The sequence below is a fragment of the Capsella rubella genome, unplaced genomic scaffold, assembly GCF_000375325.1.
Source record: "Capsella rubella cultivar Monte Gargano unplaced genomic scaffold, Caprub1_0 scaffold_7, whole genome shotgun sequence".
Classification (NCBI taxonomy): Eukaryota; Viridiplantae; Streptophyta; class Magnoliopsida; order Brassicales; family Brassicaceae; genus Capsella; species Capsella rubella.
This window is the reverse complement of record NW_006238917.1, coordinates 11,431,354-11,444,696: the sequence shown is the minus strand read 5'-3', so window position 1 is coordinate 11,444,696 and position 13,343 is coordinate 11,431,354. Positions and strand designations below refer to the sequence as shown.

At 31.6% G+C, this 13,343-nt stretch overlaps 3 protein-coding genes and 1 non-coding gene across 5 annotated transcripts; 2 read left to right on the top strand and 2 right to left on the bottom strand.

Annotated features, from left to right (window-relative positions):
- Nucleotides 1–5: 5 nt before the first annotated feature.
- Nucleotides 6–4,376, top strand: LOC17877435 (putative pectate lyase 14). 2 transcript variants are annotated; one of them, XM_006285197.2, is made up of 7 exons: nucleotides 6–159; nucleotides 240–299; nucleotides 399–455; nucleotides 2,100–2,745; nucleotides 3,634–3,737; nucleotides 3,829–3,967; nucleotides 4,070–4,376. In XM_006285197.2, the coding sequence occupies exons 1-7, from the start codon at nucleotides 80–82 to the stop codon at nucleotides 4,289–4,291; spliced, it is 1,308 nt and encodes a 435-aa protein (XP_006285259.2). In that variant the 5' UTR covers nucleotides 6–79; the 3' UTR covers nucleotides 4,292–4,376. The 2 variants fall into 2 exon arrangements, with proteins under 2 accessions (XP_006285259.2, XP_023634861.1); XM_023779093.1 differs by having other exon boundaries at nucleotides 4,081–4,166.
- A 2,393-nt stretch (nucleotides 4,377–6,769) lies between these two features.
- LOC17880192 lies at nucleotides 6,770–8,638 on the bottom strand. The gene is made up of 4 exons (XM_006284476.2): nucleotides 8,370–8,638; nucleotides 7,393–7,454; nucleotides 7,197–7,301; nucleotides 6,770–7,120 (listed from the first exon to the last, which is right to left on the bottom strand). Exons 1-4 carry the CDS (start codon nucleotides 8,584–8,586, stop codon nucleotides 6,974–6,976), a joined length of 531 nt encoding a protein of 176 aa, XP_006284538.2. The 5' UTR covers nucleotides 8,587–8,638; the 3' UTR covers nucleotides 6,770–6,973.
- A 1,560-nt stretch (nucleotides 8,639–10,198) lies between these two features.
- LOC17877897 (uncharacterized protein At4g13230) lies at nucleotides 10,199–10,934 on the bottom strand. The gene is made up of 3 exons (XM_006284976.2): nucleotides 10,828–10,934; nucleotides 10,651–10,707; nucleotides 10,199–10,533 (listed from the first exon to the last, which is right to left on the bottom strand). Exons 1-3 carry the CDS (start codon nucleotides 10,906–10,908, stop codon nucleotides 10,312–10,314), a joined length of 360 nt encoding a protein of 119 aa, XP_006285038.1. The 5' UTR covers nucleotides 10,909–10,934; the 3' UTR covers nucleotides 10,199–10,311.
- A 2,266-nt stretch (nucleotides 10,935–13,200) lies between these two features.
- On the top strand, nucleotides 13,201–13,301 carry LOC111829792. The gene has a single exon (XR_002833148.1). It is a non-coding gene; the product is annotated as a U6 spliceosomal RNA (small nuclear RNA).
- Nucleotides 13,302–13,343: the final 42 nt, after the last annotated feature.

The following is a 13,343-nucleotide window of genomic DNA, read 5'->3' as shown; positions in this document are numbered from 1 at the left end:
CTCCCTCTCCCTCTCTCTCCTCTCTCTAGATCACTCACATTCTCTCTCTGTATCAGAGAGAAGAGAAAAAGCTCTAACAATGGTCGTCCTTACAAGAACACTGTTCTCAATCTCAGCAGCTCTAGTCATAATCATATCACTCTTTGTCCATGTAAATGCGTAAGTCTTACATTGTCATCTCCCATTTGGTTTTTTGTTTCTATCGTTCGGACAAAGATTCTTATGTCCGAACAATGCAGAGTTCAAGAAACAAGGGAAACGAAACAAGAAAGCTCAAGAAACACATCAACGGTTGATAAGTGAGTTCTCTCACTTAGATTTTGATCTCAGCCGTTCGAAATTTGTTTGTCTATACGATCTTTAAAACGACGTCGCTTTGCATGTTCTTGTTTTGATAGTGAATGGCATGAACATGCTGTGAAAGACCCAGATGAAATAGCAGCAATGGTCGATACGTGAGTCTCTCTCTACTCACTCACTCACTATATACTTAACCTATTATAAAATAATATAAACCTACTTTATTAGATATATTTCGTATTAATAACGTTTTTAAGATTAGTCAAATCATATATATGTGATGCTTTAACTTTACTATATAACCTATGTAAAGTTGTTGTAGTAGACCAAGAAAAACAATTTCAACAATCTATAAAAATTTCTCTGACTTATGTAAAAGTTAAAAAAGTTAGTAATGTTGTTTTTTATAATAAGCATGCATTATTGTGATGCATAGAATTATAAGTTTTCTCAATATATGTGACTCTGCTGCTGACTGAGATGTACTTTTGTAATTTCTTAACTCTGCAAAAATAAAATAAAATAAAAAAAGAGTAACATGTGAAAACACTTCTGACAAGAAGAACAGTATTGGTTTATTGAATAAAACCACAAACCGTGATTCCCATTTATACCTTACCTTACTATTTTTCTTTCTTAAGATCCACCGACGCCTTTGTATTAATGTTTTCAATTTTACATACATTTACAATTTTACATACATACTCTCTCAAAGAGAGATGATTTTAAAAAATAAAAACATTTATGGAACAATGGCATTAGATTTTAGAATTATTTGAATATCTTCTACATATCAACTTATCGATATAAAATTTTCATCGAAAAACTATTTTTTTTTCGTTTTTTTTGTCATCACATCGAAAAACTAATTTGGGATTGAAAAAAATATAATTTATCGACGTATTAATTTATCGAATATGAATTTATAGACTTTTATTTTATACTGTATATATTTTATCATTTTATAGGCAATGAGAAATGGTATTAATTAACTATCTAAATGATTTACTTCTTTATTGATTTAATATTTTGAATATTATATTAAATGACTATTTATGATCAAACTAACAACAATTAAACTGTTTGTTCTTATTAAATTACAACTCTTTTTTAACAGCAAATTAATGTATGGATATCATAACTAGTTTTCATAATAGATAAAACAATCAAATACAACCATTATCATAATAGAAGAAATTAATGTATTATTTATTAAGACAAATAGTTAATAAAGATTAAAATCATTCTTTTTAGAAAATGTATCAGCATTACTTTATTCCTAATTTACTACTATTAAAAAAAATGCTACATGCAATATGATTAAATCCTTAAACCCAATAATCTTTCACATAAGTTTATTAGTTAACAAAGAATTTTTATTTTATTTTTTTATTTTACTGTTAATTTTCAATAAAATATTATATACATATTTGTACTATATTTTATATAAATCTGAATCTGGCACCCATAGTTTTTGCATTTAATTTCGGAATTACAGAGAAAATAAATACTACTCCAAAGGTTTCCTATATAGATCGTCTCCCATGAACATGAAAATATAAAATTCCTTTTTATACAAAAGACAACATTTAATTTTACCCACGTTGGGCCACCTCACCAAAACCTCAATTCAATGCTTCCTTATATTTTGCATTTTCCTGTCTCCTCTACTTTGACTTTCTTGTTTAACTCTCACTAGGGTGGTATCTACAAAATCCCAAAACTCACGGGGTTAATTTCAAACTTTTAAAAACTTTGTTCTCTTTTTCGTAATAACATTATTTTGCGGATACATGCAGGAGCATACGTAACAGTACGTACAGGAGAAAGCTAGGCTACTTCTCCTCTTGTTCAACAGGAAACCCGATCGATGATTGTTGGCGATGCGATAAAAAATGGCATCGCCAGAGAAAACGGCTAGCGGGTTGCGCGATTGGTTTCGGCCGTAACGCGGTCGGAGGCCGTGATGGACGTTACTACATTGTTACTGATCCATCTGATCATGACCCTGTTAATCCTAAACCTGGTACACTACGTTACGCTGTGATTCAAGACCAACCTCTATGGATTGTCTTTAAACGTGACATGGTCATTACTTTAAGACAAGAACTAATCATGAACAGCTTCAAAACCATCGATGGTCGTGGTTCGAACGTGCATATAGCTGGTGGTGCATGTATAACGATTCAGTACGTTACCAATATTATCATCCATGGGATTAATATACATGATTGTAAGAGGACTGGTAACGCTATGGTTCGGAGTTCTGAGAGTCATTATGGTTGGAGAACTATGGCTGATGGTGATGGGATCTCGATTTTTGGATCGAGTCATATTTGGATTGATCATAATTCTCTTTCGAATTGTGCTGATGGATTGATCGATGCAATTATGGGATCTACTGCTATTACCATCTCTAATAATTATATGACTCATCACAACGAGGTTAGATCACACTTTTCATTGATTCTAGTAGTTCATGTACGTTTACCAAAATTTGCGGACTAGTTAGGTCTATATATAATATATCAAATGATGTATTATTAGTTATTAGTGGTAATGATTTAGGTGGTATATATTAGTATCGGTGCAAAAGTTATGAGTGGTGATGATTTATGAATGCATTTACGCGGTCTAGGAATGGGACATTGGGACTAGAATAATTCGGGTAACATAAGCAGTATGTAATAGATGGTTTTATTTGTTTTTGAAACATAGATAAAATAGGGATAATTCCCAAACAAAAGCATGAGTTATTAAATATTTGCCAGAAAAAATGTTTTTGTTATAAAAATTGGGAGAAAAAATGTTTTTGTTATAAAAAAAATAGGCAAATTATTTTCTGAGAAATAATAAATAAGTAACGTTCTCGAAATTTTGCCTAACATGTAGTGTTTGTGATGTCAAAATAGTTACTAGAATTTATATAATTTGGGAAGAATTTTGGATATATATTTTTTTTGGTGAATAACTAAGAGGTTCTGGCCGAACCTCTAGTAATTATCAATTGTGGATATGATAATTTCTAAATTAATTATATACTCAAACGGGTGATCGGATACGCGTCTTATATCTTATCCTAAATCGATCGGCATGCCTTAGTTTAGGTTCGTGTTCTTATGATCAGAAAATTGGTTGTTCTATAGATGGCAGTGTGTTCATTATTTTGAGGTCTTTGGTTCATCTTCTAATCAAAGATTAAGTTTCCTAAATGCAAACTTAATTGTTTAGCTCATTACTCAAAAATATGCACAGTAATTTAAAAAGTTAGTGTTTTATATCTTTTTTTTCCTTGGCCTTATCTTCAAAAGCTGACAATAGATAATAATGCAGGCTATTTTGTTGGGGCATACTGATTCCTACACAAGAGACAAAATGATGCAAGTAACCATTGCGTACAACCATTTTGGAGAAGGTCTTATACAGAGAATGCCAAGGTTTGTGTCACATCATTTTCTTGGGAGTTCTTTTATTTCTTTCTATGGTTTCATATGTTTTAGAGTGTTTGTATGTTTGGTGTAATTTCAGGTGCAGGCATGGATACTTCCACGTAGTAAACAACGATTACACACATTGGGAAATGTATGCAATTGGTGGGAGTGCTAACCCTACCATCAATAGCCAAGGAAATCGGTTCCTTGCCCCGGGAAACCGTTTCGCCAAGGAGGTATTCGATAAAACCGGTTGCTCAAAGATGCATCAAGCTAGAGGATATAATTTGATCATTCTAAATAACATAATGAATGATTTAATATATATATTTTGGCAGGTGACAAAAAGGGTTAATGCAAGGGAAGGAGAATGGAACAATTGGAACTGGAGATCACAAGGAGACTTAATGCTCAATGGTGCATACTTCACTTCATCTGGAGCTGGAGCTTCTTCAAATTATGCAAGAGCCTCTAGTTTGGCTGCTAAATCATCTTCCCTTGTAGGAATGCTTACCTCTAGCTCTGGTGCTTTGAAATGCAGGATCGGTACGCTTTGTTAATTATTTGTATTTGTATAACCAAAACAGAACATATATATATATATAGAAAAATATATGGAAAAGTGTAGTATAGTGCATTGCTCTAGTAGTACTAGTATATAATATCTACAATATATATTCTTCTATCACAAACTCGTTGTTCAATCTCTGCTTGTTCCTGGTGTTTCTTCCTCATTGATATGTCTCCAAGAGAAAGGATCCCAAATGCATAGACATCAGTTCTTGATTTGCATTTCTTCATCTTGAAGAGTTTTGCTGCTTTGTAATCGTGTTTTCGACCTCGTCGGCTACATCTTGTACCATTAACTTTGTCAAGACTAAACTCATTGAGCCTTGCCAAGAAAAAGTCATCAACAAGTACATTCCCTGATCTAACATTTCCATGGATTATAGGATCACTTCTTTTCTAGTGTGAAGATAAGCCAATCCCCGCGCTATTCCAAGCACATTCTTGTGTATCCTAGCCCAATTCGAAACAAGTTTTCTTGGTTTAATTTATGCAAATCAAGAAGGTAGCCATAAGACTTAACATTAGGATCAAAGGAAAGAAGTTGGAGGCTTTCTCTTCTTGTCCACATTTTCTAAGTACAAGGAGGTTGGTTCTCTTCTGCTCCTGGTTCAAATCTCCTATGAGATGGAGAGACATTGTTTGAATCAAAACGGATACATAAAAGTTATGAAGTTAAACTTATAGATTGTAATCTTATATTCGTTAAATTTATTAAAATAAATTAGTTAGAAAATTATTGTTTATCAAATTATTAAATGAGAGAAAAATAAAATTATCTTGTTTTTGGTTTTGTCAGTCTCCTCATTGATTAAATTAAATGAGGCCTCTATAGTTTACACAAACCAAAATTTCCGTACGGGCTAAACCGGTTTTTCGACATTTCAGTTCACGTTCGATTAATCACTATAGGTTAACCGATAGATTAATCAGATTAGTTTGGTTGTTGTATCATTTTGTTTTATCGAACTGAGAAGCAACCTGATTCTTTAAACAAAATAACCAGATTAAACCAAAATTCCTAGAAAATTAATAACCAAAATCCAAAATGATTTAATCTAAATGCCATAAATTTCTTGAAAAAGTCAGTTATCCGATATATTATTCCCCTCTGAATCTGATTATCTGTGGACTACATTTATAAAACTGTTTTTATTGTCGGTTATTAATAATTTAGATTGAAAATTTATTTTAAGTTTATTTGTATCATTATATCTATTTGCTATTATCTCATGAGATAACTAATATAACATGCACTCACAAGATGGTTTTGAGTCCAATACACAATTTTAAAAAATAAAATGAATTTTCATACTTATTTTTTGTTTTGCATTATAATTTTATAAGAAATATATTCCAATATTAAAGAAATAACCCTTTTCGAATTATATAAAAATTGGAAAATTTTGAGATATACTTTTTCGGTGTATAACTTTTTTTTTTTAAATGTCTCTTTCATCTATCAATTTTCAAAAATACCTATTTTTAAATCTGAAGAATTATAAAGTTTTCTAGGGCGTATATGGTACTTCTAGATAAAAATATAATGCGGAAGACTCGACACATATATTTATAAGATTTATAAAAGTTTTTTTTAAAGGTTTACAAGGTTTTTTAAAAAGTTTTGAAAATGTATATATATATATATATTATATAATTTTCCACACTTATAAAGGTAATTTGTTTATATTTCTTTTAGCTTACACACATATTTCTATAAATTTAAAAAATTTAGTGTTTTTTTTATAAATTGGAAAAATGAGTATTAATATAGCTCTTCGCTTTCGAGAAAAGTTTTTGTTGCTACAACCATCATCAACACTACTTCTAACGAAGCTTGGACTTGTGATAACCAGTTTTTCTCTTATTGCTTGACTTGCATACTGCAACAATCATCCATTTGATAGTTTCAATTAGATACTAAGGGTTCTGATAATTTCCAATACTTCAATGTTACTATAATCATAGCAGCGATGCACCTCTCCATTATATAATTATTGTAAATTGCATAAAGAAAAATAAATCATTATGTTTATAAATTATTTTACTTAATATAACAGATTATTTTTATTTAAAATTTACTTGTAAATTAATTTCCAAATTATATTTTGGGCTTATTTTAATACTTCTGATTTCAATTTTATTGTTATCATCTATTTACTATTATATCGAAAGATGACTCATTAAATTTACGATCAAAATGATCTAAAAGTTCCCGTTTATATATATAGTAAACAGCTTAAAAGAATATATCAGAGCTTGTCATGAACTTAGTGAACTAGTTGCAAAAGATAAAGTTTAAAATTGTTAGGACAAATGTGATTGAGTGCAAGTCGTGTACAACAAATTACACATTGTATAGACAAACGAATCATATATTATTTTTCATATCATATTATTAATGAAGATTTAGAGTTATATTTTTTGAAATATTTTTGAGAGAGGCACTTAACTAGTTGCAGCAAAAAAAATTTCAATATAACCATTCCCACTAAAGATATTAGAAGATGTATTGGTATTAGACTATTAGAGGTAACAGTTTCTAAACCAGAACTTCACCAATCACTTGCTTACACCGTCACAAGTTGATCTTAAATCAAAGAACATATAACATCCCTAAGTATTGTATCTGTATACATTTGGAGATCTGTCTCATATTAACAAAACCTTAAGCTTTACTTATACTTGTCCATGATTCTCTTGGCTTCTTCAAGTGGATCATCCATTGACTTAGAACCAGAGCTATTATCTTCTCCTCTTAGTTTTGGAGCTTCATCTTTGTTTAAGGCTATGAATAAGAAATATGCAAATCCCATTGTTCCCTGCAACACTCACTGAAACTTAGCTTTGTAAAGACCGAAAAAATATCGTTGGAAAGGGAAGAAGAGGATTACATACCAATACAAAGAAAGCGGTTGAAAGAAACGACTTGACAACAAACAACGAAACCGCTAATGCTGCAATCGTTACCGAGATTCTAGCAACTGGTCTAGGTACAGAGACCTTTCAAACAAACGAAAATAGGATCATAAGCATAACCAAGTCTAACTTAGAGAGCAGTTTAATCAGTGATGACAAGACTAAGTGAACTCACAGGTACAAGATTGGTTCCAGCTTCGATTCCATCTTTCCCAATACTCCATGCGGTTCTAAGAACTGTACAGTACAATGACACAAACATCCAAATACATTAGCCAGACACTCTTATACACACAAAGAGAGTATCCACACAACAATGACCAAAACCAGTTTCATCAATCAATACACAAATCCTCATATCAACATCCAAAAACATCAGCCAGACACTCTTATGCACACAAAGAGAGTATTGACACAACAATGACCAAAGCCAGTTTCATCAATCAATACACAAATCCTCTTATCCACATCAACTCCAATCAAATTTTACCACACTTACTCCATCAAGAAACTCTTATACACACTACTCCATCAAGAAACTCTTATGCACACTTAATCCATCAAGAAACTCTTATACACACTTCTCCATCAAGAAACTCTTATGCACACTTACTCCATCAAGAAACTCTTATGCACACTTACTCCATCAAGAAAATCTTATGCACACTTACTCCATCAAGAAAATCTTATGCACACTTACTCCATCAAGAAACTCTTATACACACTACTCCATCAAGAAACTCTTATGCACACTTACTCCATCAAGAAACTGATCAAATTATAGGGTAACCACACAACAATGACCAAAACCAGTTTCATCAATCAGTACACAAATCCTCAAATCAACATCAACTCCAATCTAATTCTACCACACTTACTCCATCAAGAAACTCTTATGCACACTACTCCATCAAGAAACTCTTATGCACACTTACTCCATCAAGAAACTCTTATGCACACTCAAGAAACTGATCAATCAGAGGGTAACCACACAGCAATGAACAAACCAGTTCATCAATCAATAGTACACAAACCCTTCAAACACATCAGCTCCAATCCAATTTTACCAATTTCTAAGATTACTCAGTGACCCTTTTGCTCAATTTGATAACTTAGCAATCAGAACAATGAATTCGAGGGTAAAGAACAAACCTTTCAAGAAACTGGACTGAGCAGACAAAACAAGGGTTTTGGACCGAACTCGTTGGGGTTGAAGAGGAGCGATTCGAGTTCTCAAATCCAGTAAAGATGCGTTTTTTAACCTCAAAACAGAGCATGGAGACAGAAACGGAGAATTAGGGAATTGGGTTAGGGTTTGTAAGAATCTTGGAGGGAGAGGTGAAGGAAACGGAGCTAGAGAAGAAGCCATGACATGTGAATTGCTCAAGCGGCTTGATACTAATCGGATTATATCGAACAGTTGTTTTATCTGAATAGGTTTGGTTTTATTCTCAAAGTTTGTCTTTTTATTTATTTTTTCTTTGGTTTTATTAAGTTAAGTTCGTATTTCGTAACCACATCAATTTACTTATTATTGAAGGAAACAAAAGACTCGAGACAAATCTCATATGGTTCATGTGCTATGCAATCAACTACTCAAAGAGAAAGAGTCAAACCAAGTCAACCAAATTCTAATTCTTTTGTACATAATGATTCGTTTATAAAGGAAAGCAATTCCAATTTTAGGCAACTTCTACTATATAACTAGCAGTGATATATCTATGGGGAAAGGCATAGATATGAGAGAAATATTGGGGAATAAATTAGCCCAAAGTAAGAAATGAGAAAACTATGATAGGTGTCAAGAGAAAGAGTCAGAAAGGAGTATAAGCTTAGAAATTTGAGTGCAAAGCCTAATCTTTAATTACTAAAGAAAGAGCAAAGATCCTTGAAATTTTGTGAGGAGTATGTGTTGATAGTGAAGGTTGTCAAATATCGGAAAATAATAAAGGCAAGACTGAATGATCAAGGATCGTCGAGATTACAATAAACAAGTAATAGAGCCGATTTGCTTAATACAAATTATGTTTCTTCTCTTTAGGTTTAGCAAAATATGTTGAGAGCTATGATACGAATTATATGTACTCACTCACTCCAGTTCACTGTCTGTCCTCTTTCAGTTGAGGACACCCTATTTATAGTTGATGGTATGCATCATAACCTACCTCGAGATGTGTATGATGCGCAGGCGGCAAAATGGCTTGTGCGGGCCGATCATCTTTGGGCCAGTCGCTTATTGGGCTGCAAATGATTTTTGTCCTTTTGTGCCGGTAAATCCTTCTAGAAGCCACGTCGACAATTGGTTTACCGGGCGGATTGAAACTATACATGGGGAGAAGCCCATATCCAACAAATTATGAGTGTGTGATAGTACCACAAGCTTAAGAAAACTATGGGAATAAGGGGTGCGTGTGTCAAATAGTATCGAGAAGATATATTTGACATTGGTGGTTAAGGTCTTTCAAACTACCAACATTATAGTTTAGAGCATATACATTAAGAGACATTGATGGAGAAGCTCTTATCCTACCAAACAAATGTGGGGAAGTTTCAATTTCAAGTCTCTCCTTACAGCAAAATCTACAACGACAAAGATACCAAAAACGACGACAATGATAATGCGGTATATTAAAAATACACTAAAGGTAAAAATTAAGAATATCACATTAGAAAATAGTATGCTCAAAGAATGAGTATGGGTATTTGAAAACCTAAAAGAGCTAAAATTAGAGATCAATGACCAAGATTCAATTTCCATGATTTGATGGTCTTTGGATGTCAATGCTGAAGGGTACTCTCGACATGTAGTTGAGGTTACTAGGAAGTAACATATATAGATTATGAATCCATATAGTATAGTCTATGTGGCGATGGAGGTACTAAAAGTCGTCTATATATATCAAATTAATCTTACTAAGATAAACACATGAGTTTCTATATGATCGTAACCAGATTTATTATTATTACACTAATAAAGCAATACGTATTCAGTATTCTCAATACAAACCAAAGTGTAAACATATCAAAACAAAACTCCATTAGGTAAATGACATTTTATTTAATATAGTGAAAATTTTAAAAGTTCAGTATGTTATCATTTGGGGTTCTTGGTGTTCATGCTTCTCTCGACGGTCTTGGCTGTGGCTTTAATGGACTCCTTGGTTTCCTCGGTTTTTCCGGTGACCGTATCTTTGATCTTCTCCGTAGTGTCCTTCACCTTATCCCATGCTTCCTCTGCAGTGTTCTTTGCCTTATCCTTCAAGTTACCCGCAGCGTCCGAGATAGTCTGTGCTCCTTCGTCTGCCTTCTTGGCCACCTAGGTCCATTATATTTAACTTGGTTACTTATATGAAACATTTGTATAGTATATAAAATGTAATAGATACTAAGCTTTATATGCGTTCAAATTTGGTTTTATGTTTTGGTGTATTACCTTTTGTTGAGCCTCAGTGGCTTTGTCACTGACGGATACTTCATTCCTTGTACTCCCCTTTGGTTATTTATTTTTAAAAATTAAAGATGATTAGTATTAGACTATTAGTCACACGTATTAAAATTTGATGATGATACCGAAACGCTACATTCAAAAAATAAAATATAGCTAGATTACATGGATGAGTCTTGTTGGGACAGAAGCACGAGCTCTTGGAGCTCTTGTGATGAGTCTTGCGACGACCGCGAAGCTTGTCATTGTCTTAGAGCTCTTGTTTCTGTTGATTGATATGATGAGTTTGTTAACTTAGTTGAGGTTAAGAGATTTAAGTATATATAATGGGATTGGAAAATGTATAAGGAGATGAGGTACGATGAGAAGAAGACACATGGATTGATTTGGATGGGACATGAGGAGTTTGACTCGGGACATCGAGTGGTTCCGGTTCGAATTTGCTATTTATAGATGTGTTAGTGTGACACAATCCTTGTTTGTTGCTTATTGACCAATTGAGAATAAATAAAAACATTTGCATGCATTAAGTGTCTCATGTAGTGAATATGATGGAAAAAAGTAAGGGAAAGAGCCTATTGCGTCGCAAACTTGGTTGTTTTATTGTATTTTTACACACAATTTTGAATGCAAACATGGTTATCTAGTTAGTAGTCATTGTTAGTTAACAATTACTCAAATTAATGATTTTGACCGGATTTAAATTGGTTGTGTAAAAAATTTAAATTTTGGTTAAATTTATGTAATTATAAACACGTCTGAAAGTTTCAATTATTGATATATTAAAATGAATATTTGTATAATATTTTTTAAGTTTATGTAAAATATGTCTTTTTTTTTGTAAACATCTAAAATATGTCCAAACAAAAAATTCTTTGATTAATTAGCATCAGAACAAAGAGTGCTAATAACTGCAAACTAATTATCTTTCAACGTGCGAGTCGTCATCAGATTTTTCAGTAGGTTGGGTGGGTGAACGGATTCTCATTAGAAACTTCGACGAACTTTTAAAAATCATTATTTGGAATTCGACCAATTTGCAAAATTCAAATAATCAAATATTTGAAATCCTAGCATCAAATTATCAATGTTCCTCTTTTTGCTAAAAAAATATGTATAACTATAATTATATAGTTTTGCTATTTGTTTCTTATAGTTGCTTAGATTTTACTTATGTTTTGCATAGTTTTTGTTAAAAAAATTTCCATTTCTTTTTAATAATAATATTAATAGAGTCTCAATAGTAAAAAGCAGTTTATTCTTAAGATGCATTAGAAAGAAAGAAAAACTTAATTTGGTACCAATCTAAAAGAATAACTAGTTTTTATCGTTGTTTTGGTAGTCGAGGTCATATTTGTAAGTTTTTTCACTAGTATATAATTTTCCTTTTAAAGTTAAGAAATTAAATGAAAGTTAAGCAATGTTAACTTACGTGGGTACCATATTTAGCTACTTACGGGAGCTGTATGGTATGGTTTGTGGATAGTTTGTACTTTTGATACTCCAAACCTCAACCCCAAGGATTTTTTTTTAATTATGCTGCAAAAATGTTAATATAGATGATTCGAAAACTGCTAAGTTTTCTCTAGAGCCGACTCTGTAAATTAAATTAAGAATTTGAAAAAGCATGTATTAGACTTTTTATTATCGTTACTAAATGATAATTAAGTAGGTGAAGTTAATAAATGATATAGTTAGTACAATTAAAATTACATATATATATAAGATTAACATCAGTGATACATATTATTAATTAACAAGAAACAAACAATTTAGATTATTAATTGTAAGTAGGTGAAGTTAATAAATGATATACTTAGCACAATTATTCTTATATATACATATATAAATATATATATATATATAATTCACATAAATGATATAGATTATTAGTTAAGTCAATAATTTATAGCTATGTTCCAAACGATGTGATGAAATTGCAGATACATCAAATCTTTGTTTGAATTTGGTGGGTATGAAATTGCAGATACATCAAATCCTTTAAATATCAAAAATTCAATACTCTTTAAGAGTCTCATAAAAATATCATACCAATTAAAGCACCAAAGTAGCATAAATATTGGCCCAAATACCAAAATTAGAAAAAGAGTATTTTTAAAAAGTGTTACTGGAAAAGGGGTATTTTTGAAATTCCCCCATAGATAAATGACGATTAGTTAATAATAATAAGATTTTTTTTAGCTATGTATAACAAAGTAGATATCATGTTCTTGAGATTGAAGAACATTGGTTAATTTTGTGAACGAACTTTTGTATCATCATGACATGAGAAAGAACCTACAATTTCCACATCCCTGATTTTTTTTTTCTTGTTTATGTTTTTTTTTTTCCTAAAGCAAAATAATTAAGGCTTTAGAGACTGTAAGCTTTTTTCCCACATCAAAAATACTAAAGCTACATAAAAAATTCTATAGACCAAATTCTATGAAAAATAATTGACTAGTAAATCCAAAATAAACACCCACTAAATTTTCATAAATATATAGGATAAAGGAAAAGACTAAAATTCATCTTTAACTCCCTTCGAGGGACATCCCATAAAATTGGAACGAAGATTAACATGGCTCTTGCGCAAAAATGACACCCACAAATCGCGATATCACAATATCAACGTTTTTTGCATAAGAATAATAAAATGTATAACTAAAGATTTATTATGA